The 7500-nt window shown below is 44.0% G+C and overlaps 1 protein-coding gene across 1 annotated transcript in view; it reads left to right on the top strand.

The window, feature by feature from the left end:
- Positions 1-7500, top strand: part of map2k5 (mitogen-activated protein kinase kinase 5) — a 95687-nt gene that overhangs the window by 57524 nt on the left and 30663 nt on the right. The window contains 2 exon segments of the mRNA XM_052503965.1: positions 2632-2658; positions 3742-3774. Coding sequence (XP_052359925.1) covers positions 2632-2658; positions 3742-3774 — 60 coding nt within the window.

The raw sequence follows: 7500 nt of genomic DNA, 5'->3' as shown, positions 1-7500 counted from the left end.
GTCTGTAGACTGAGAGAACAGCTTCTACATGATGACTGAGTAGGAATACCATTGTCTCCCTGTCTGTAGACTGAGAGAACAGCTTCTACATGATGACTGAGTAGGAATACCATTGTCTCCCTGTCTGTAGACTGAGAGAACAGCTTCTACCTGATGACTGAGTAGGAATACCATTGTCTCCCTGTCTGTAGACTGAGAGAACAGCTTCTACATGATGACTGAGTAGGAATACCATTGTCTCCCTGTCTGTAGACTGAGAGAACAGCTTCTACATGATGACTGAGTAGGAATACCATTGTCTCCCTGTCTGTAGACTGAGAGAACAGCTTCTACCTGATGACTGAGTAGGAATACCATTGTCTCCCTGTCTGTAGACTGAGAGAACAGCTTCTACATGATGACTGAAGGAATAGTCTCCCTGTCTGTAGACTGAGAGAACAGCTTCTACATGATGACTGAGTAGGAATACCATTGTCTCCTGTCTGTAGACTGAGAGAACAGCTTCTACATGATGACTGAGTAGGAATACCATTGTCTCCCTGTCTGTAGACTGAGAGAACAGCTTCTACATGATGACTGAGTAGGAATACCATTGTCTCCCTGTCTGTAGACTGAGAGAACAGCTTCTACATGATGACTGAGTAGGAATACCATTGTCTCCCTGTCTGTAGACTGAGAGAACAGCTTCTACATGATGACTGAGTAGGAATACCATTGTCTCCCTGTCTGTAGACTGAGAACAGCTTCTACATGATGACTGAGTAGGAATACCATTGTCTCCCTGTCTGTAGACTGAGAGAACAGCTTCTACATGATGACTGAGTAGGAATACCATTGTCTCCCTTTCTGTAGACTGAGAGAACAGCTTCTACATGATGACTGAGTAGGAATACCATTGTCTCCCTTTCTGTAGACTGAGAGAACAGCTTCTACATGATGACTGAGTAGGAATACCATTGTCTCCCTGTCTGTAGACTGGGAGAACAGCTTCTACATGATGACTGAGATGACTGAGTAGGAATACCATCGCTTATAACCAAGTCTGTCTATTCTGTTGTGATTGATGACTGTGATGAAACGAGGGATTTTCATTGAGTTGACCTCGAGTGTCCATCCATTGCCTCTGAAATGTTGTTCCCTCAGAAGTATTGGAGTCCATTTTGAAACCAAGACATTTAAAAAAATCCATATTTTTGCCTCTACTCTTGTTTGGGGTTATTGTTCATGATTAGAGTTGTTTTAACCTGAAAGTGAAACACAGAACACTGTTGTTTTCCTCTGCAGGATTCAATCTCCAGTTTGTTGTCCACAGTAGTCGTCATTTTCAAACCAACTCGCTATCAGAAACAACAAGGGACTCATTGAAAGGTTAATGTGTTGTTAGACTGTAATCATCATGTGAAGCGCTGATTACCCCCAGGACAAATATATACGACGTTGTGATGTGTAAATTAGACCATCAAGTTATATCGTTCAATGACTATGTTAAATGGAAAGATGGGACGCCATTGTTCCGCCTCACTTTGTTGACGCCAGATCAAATGACCGTGTACGAAAAGAACTAACTCTTGACAGAATAGAACTCAAATAAGTTTTCCTTCCACAATCCAATTTCAACCCCTGAGCAGCTTGCAATTTTGTTTAGTAATTATTTCTGAATGAATTTGTTTTCTGTAGTCGCCCATAACGTATGTCTGAATCAGTCAAAATAGGTGTAGAGGCCATGAAGGGCCTCTTGAGATTTACCACGAGTGCAAAGCTGTCGGTTAATTCAGAGAATGAATCAATAAGAGTTGTAACACATTATCAAAAGAGCCTTCGAAACAAGCAATTAATTGCCTAAACAAAATGGGCCATCTAGCTCAAAGCAGAAGACCTTGGGTCTCTTGTTATCTATGCATTAAAAACCTTCTCCCTGTCTGACTACAACTACATTTCTTGTGTTGTTTGTTGAGCTTTTCGGCCATAAAATAAACTTCAAAGGGTGTTTTTACATTTTTTAATATATATATATCTGAAGTAAAATAATTGAAACTGTTGATGAACAAAGCCGGCATTTCAGATCATTGGACTCACATAGTTTGTGTTGGAAGCTGTTTGTTTTCTGTGGAGTGGTGATGGATGAAGACAGAATAGTCTATACTGAGCCCTTGTCATTTGGTAGTGTCTCACCAGAGATGACTGGATAATTGTTAGTTTTAGTGGGCGACCACAGCCCCATGTTAGCCTCTTAACTTTTTATTTTTTATTTTTTAACAACATTTAATTATTTTTATCTGTTTGAGTGGAACTGTTTGCTCAGCCTGCAGATTCCTATTTGAAATATACATTATGCACAATTCATTCTACAACCGTGCGTCTTTAGACAACCTGGAGGGGGTAGCAGGGAAGATGAAATGAACATTGCTGAATCTCTTCCACCTCCCCAAATGAGAGCAGACTATTAACGTTTGGGTATTTTGTGTATTACTATGTAAATGGTGTTACCACATGCCCACCGGGGAAGCCATCATATTCTCCCAGTGATCATAATGTGTCCAAGTGTGTGCTTTTGATTATGACATGCTAATTACATATTGCCTCTCTCTCTCTCTCTCTCTCTCTTCTTCTTGTCTTCGTCTGCCTTTACAGATTCAGAAAAACCAAGGATCTTTAATGGTGAGATTTGATGTATTTTTCGTAGGGGAAGACAGTGTTTCACTCCCGGCACTGTTTCACTCTCCAGTAGATCCCTCATTTCAAACGTCCCACAAATTGTGTTTTTTTTGCATTGAAATGATACAGCGGGCCTTAACTGCCTGTATTAGATTAGATGCTATTATAGAATAATAGAAACAGTCAGGAGGCGATGGCTGTGCCGGAGCTTGGTGCATTTGATTAATGTAAATACCTTTTTATTACATTAGTGATTTCATCTGCCACCTCTCTGTCGTAACGTCTCATGTAGACTAATACTTAGTTTTCTTCTTCTACCGTCTCCTCTCTCTCTGTCGTAACGTCTCATGTAGACTAATACTTAGTTTTCTTCTTCTACCGTCTCCTCTCTCTCTGTCTAACGTCTCATGTAGACTAATACTTAGTTTTCTTCTTCTACCGTCTCCTCTCTCTCTGTCGTAACGTGTAGACTAATACTTAGTTTTCTTCTTCTACCGTCTCCTCTCTCTCTGTCGTAACGTTGTCGTAACGTCTCATGTAGACTAATACTTAGTTTTCTTCTTCTACCGTCTCCTCTCTCTCTGTCGTAACGTCTCATGTAGACTAATACTTAGTTTTCTTCTTCTACCGTCTCCTCTCTCTCTGTCGTAACGTCTCATGTAGACTAATACTTAGTTTTCTTCTTCTACCGTCTCCTCTCTCTCTGTCGTAACGTCTCATGTAGACTAATACTTAGTTTTCTTCTTCTACCGTCTCCTCTCTCTCTGTCGTAACGTCTCATGTAGACTAATACTTAGTTTTCTTCTTCTACCGTCTCCTCTCTCTCTGTCGTAACGTCTCATGTAGACTAATACTTAGTTTTCTTCTTCTACCGTCTCCTCTCTCTCTGTCGTAACGTCTCATGTAGACTAATACTTAGTTTTCTTCTTCTACCGTCTCCTCTCTCTCTGTCGTAACGTCTCATGTAGACTAATACTTAGTTTTCTTCTTCTACCGTCTCCTCTCTCTCTGTCGTAACGTCTCATGTAGACTAATACTTAGTTTTCTTCTTCTACCGTCTCCTCTCTCTCTGTCTCCCCATTCAAGCCTCTCCAGTTACTGCAATGCATCGTTGATGAGGTGAGTCGGCGTCTTATGTGCTTTCTCTCCTAAAGTCATTCCTAATGGTGTGGAAAGCTTATATTTTGTTTCCTAATGAAGCACAGTGCTCAGACGGCTTCGCTCGCGCTCGCTCACCCCCCCTCCGCACCACACACACAACCGCCTTGGGCCATTCCACACACACACACACACACACACACACACACACACACACACACACACACACACACACTCTCAGGCTGCACCCACCCTGAGCGGCTCTGTAGACACACAGACACAGGCAGATCACACACACAGACATTGATAGACCCACACACATTGATACACACACACACACACACACACACACACACACACACACACACACACACACACACACACACACACACACACAGGCAGATCACAGACATTGATAGACCCACACACATTGATACACACACTGCTGCCTCAAGTCGTTCTCAAAGGTTATTATAGTTTTAGTTTTATTTCTATTCGTTTTCTGATTTTTATTTTATTTGAAGTTTAGTTTCAGTTGGTTTTCAGACCTGAATTGATTGTTTTTTTTTATGTAGTTTTAGTTGTTTTAAAATGATTTCTATTTCTAGTTTCTCACACACAGGCCAGTGTGCATTTTCTTTTGTACTCTTAAGGTAGCAGGTTTTACACAATATATTATTGACATTTGCAACGAGCATCCCAGCGGAGTGTTTGACACACTGTTATTTCAGTCAATACTCTGATCTTCAATTCCCTGTTATTTTCTTTATACGTTTATGCTTGGTTTCCTTTCCTGCCATTTAACTGCCCCTAATGGACCCGTTGTACAACTTACGATGACCCCCGTTAGAGAACATCAGCGTGAAGAGCGCTGTTGAATCACGACAAAATAGTTATCCCTCAAAACACACGCGTGTCAAAAATAGACACGGTTGATTGGATTGGAGACATTGGGTCAATTACAGAACATTTCCTAGGATTTTCTACCTGCAGCAACACTCTAGTGGATAATGCTGGAAGGAGCAGTTAAAACACAGGGCCTCCAGAACTGGACCAAAAGGCAGGACTCTGCTCATACCTAACTAGCTAACCCACCATGTTAAGTCTATAGGAATGCTAACAGGGCAACTTTAGCTTCGTAGTGCTTATACGATGTGAAAACACACCATTTTTATTAAACCTTTATTTATACAGGGAATCCCATTTCAGCCGGGCATCTTTTTCAATGGTGCCCTGTTGAAATGGTTTCTATATTTAATAGTTTGACAATTGTAATTCATATTTAACCACATCTCCTCCCTGGGTTTGCTTGTGTGTCAATGTGCCGAATGTTGATCGCAACAAATATGGCAGCGCCCTTGTTGCCAGGCTACATAAGGTGAATATAGAGACACACTCAGATGTTCTCACTCAAGTGCTTTAATATACACACACACACACACACACACACACACACACACACACACACACACACACACACACACACACACACACACACACACACACACACACACACACACACACACACACACACACACACACACCTGGCAGAGGTAATGTAGCATGACCAGTCTACGGAGCACAGAGAGTGTCAGACCATCCAATATGTAGCATTAACCTTGACCGCTGACTCTTAGCAACACATGTTCCCAGAACCTTGACACACTTCCCTGTCCTACACACACACACACACACACACACACCAGGGTCAAGGGCAGTGTACCCCTCAGTCTACATGTAGCGCTGTGTATCAATCCATTCTAGAATGATATATTTCAACAGCGAGGATATTTTGTGAAATAGGTTACGACGTGGTACTGCAGTCAGGTTAAGACCCTGGTGAGGTCGACGAAGTACGCAGATGAGCTTCCCTGTTTCTGACAGTTTGGATGTGGAGGCCCTGGGTTGGCGTGGTTACACGTGTGTGTGAGGTCTGATGGACGTACTGTCAAATGATCTAAAATTATATTGAAAGCGGGCTTATGGTAGAGAAGTTAACATTAAGTTCTATGGCAACAGCTCTGGTGGACATTCCTGCAGTCAGCATGCTAATTGCGTACTGCGTCAATGCTTGAGTCATCTGTGCCATTGTTATGTGACAAAATTTGGATAAAAGCGTCTGCTAAATGGCATATATATACAAAACTGCCCATTTTAGAATGGCCTTAATGTCCCCAGCAGAAGGTGCACCTGTGTAATGATCATGCTTCTTGATATTCCACACCTGTCAGGTGGATGGATTATCTTGGCGAAGGAGAAATGCTCACTAACAGGGATATACACATTTGTACACAAAATTAAGAGAAATAAGCTTTTTTTGTGCGTATGGAAAATGTCTGTTTTATTTCAACTCATGAAACATGGGACCAACACTTTACGTGTTTATATTTTAGTTCAGTATAGTTTGTCTTCAGTGTGGGTGTGTGCATGTGCACCCAGCACCCCATTTCACCCCCGAAAACAAGGGACCTTTCTGTCTCCATTCTCCTCTTCAGCTCCTCACTGACACGCGCTAATAACACAATGCAAGGAGAGAGCCCAACCCGACACACCCCAACCACACATTAAACATACCAAGCTTGTCCTTTACAGAGTATAGATTGGGTGTAATTAATAATTAAACGCTTGCAGTTGTAATGGGTTGACCCGGGCTGAACTGTTCATTAGTCACCAAGGCGAAGGCATCACTCAAACTATTTTCTCCCTCGTCCTTCGCCGCTCTCCCTGGCAGCGAGAGAGAGGTAGCGGGAGCTCTCGGGCTAGCGGCTAGCACCACCCTCCATTCTAGCAGACCAAGGACTTGGAGAGGAGGTGATGAAGAGCAGATGAGGGAAGAGGAGAGGTGATGAGGAAAGGAGAGGAGAGGTGATGAGGGAAGAGGAGAGGAGAGGTGATGAGGGAAGAGGAGCGGAGAGGTGATGGGGGAAGAGGAGAGGTGATGAGGAGAGGTGATGGGGGAAGAGGAGCGGAGAGGTGATGGGGGAAGGAGAGGAGAGGTGATGAGGAGCGGAGAGGTGATGAGGGGAGAGGAGAGGTGATGAGGGGAGAGGAGAGGTGATGAGGGGAGAGGAGAGGTGATGAGGGGAGAGGAGAGGTGATGGGGGAAGAGGAGCGGAGAGGTGATGAGGGGAGAGGAGAGGTGATGAGGGGAGAGGAGAGGTGATGAGGGAAGAGGAGCGGAGAGGTGATGGGGGAAGAGGAAAGGTGATGAGGAGAGGTGATGGGGGAAGAGGAGCGGAGAGGTGATGGGGGAAGGAGAGGAGAGGTGATGAGGAGAGGAGAGGTGATGAGGAAAGGAGAGGAGAGGTGATGGGGGAAGAGGAGCGGAGAGGTGATGGGGGAAGGAGAGGAGAGGTGATGAGGGGAGAGGAGCGGAGAGGCCCGGCTGGGAATGGGAAAGTGTGGGACGGTTGGGGACCCATGTAGGAGGCGGTGGAGCCAGGAGTATTCAATTGCCACTGTCTCTCCTGCTGGGTTAGGATTGGTTAGAAATGGGACGGTATGGGCTGGGTTGGATTGGGCCAGGGTGGGCTGGGCTGGACTGGATCTATGTGACCTGGGCTCGACGGAGGAGTCTTTGCCGTCGAGCCCAGGTATATGGAGGAAGTAGAAGAAAATCTAGTGGGTTTTGTCTGAGTGCCAGCCAAATACTGTAGCTAGACCTACAGTACCAGTAGTAGTTATGACTAGCCAGGTCTACAGTAGTAGTTATGACTAGCCAGGTCTACAGTAGTAGTTATGACTAGC

The sequence above is a fragment of the Oncorhynchus keta genome, unplaced genomic scaffold (genome assembly GCF_023373465.1).
Source record: "Oncorhynchus keta strain PuntledgeMale-10-30-2019 unplaced genomic scaffold, Oket_V2 Un_contig_1856_pilon_pilon, whole genome shotgun sequence".
Taxonomy (NCBI): Eukaryota; Metazoa; Chordata; class Actinopteri; order Salmoniformes; family Salmonidae; genus Oncorhynchus; species Oncorhynchus keta.
The sequence above is the reverse complement of the archived record's forward strand: the minus strand, read 5'-3'. Positions and strand labels throughout refer to the sequence as shown.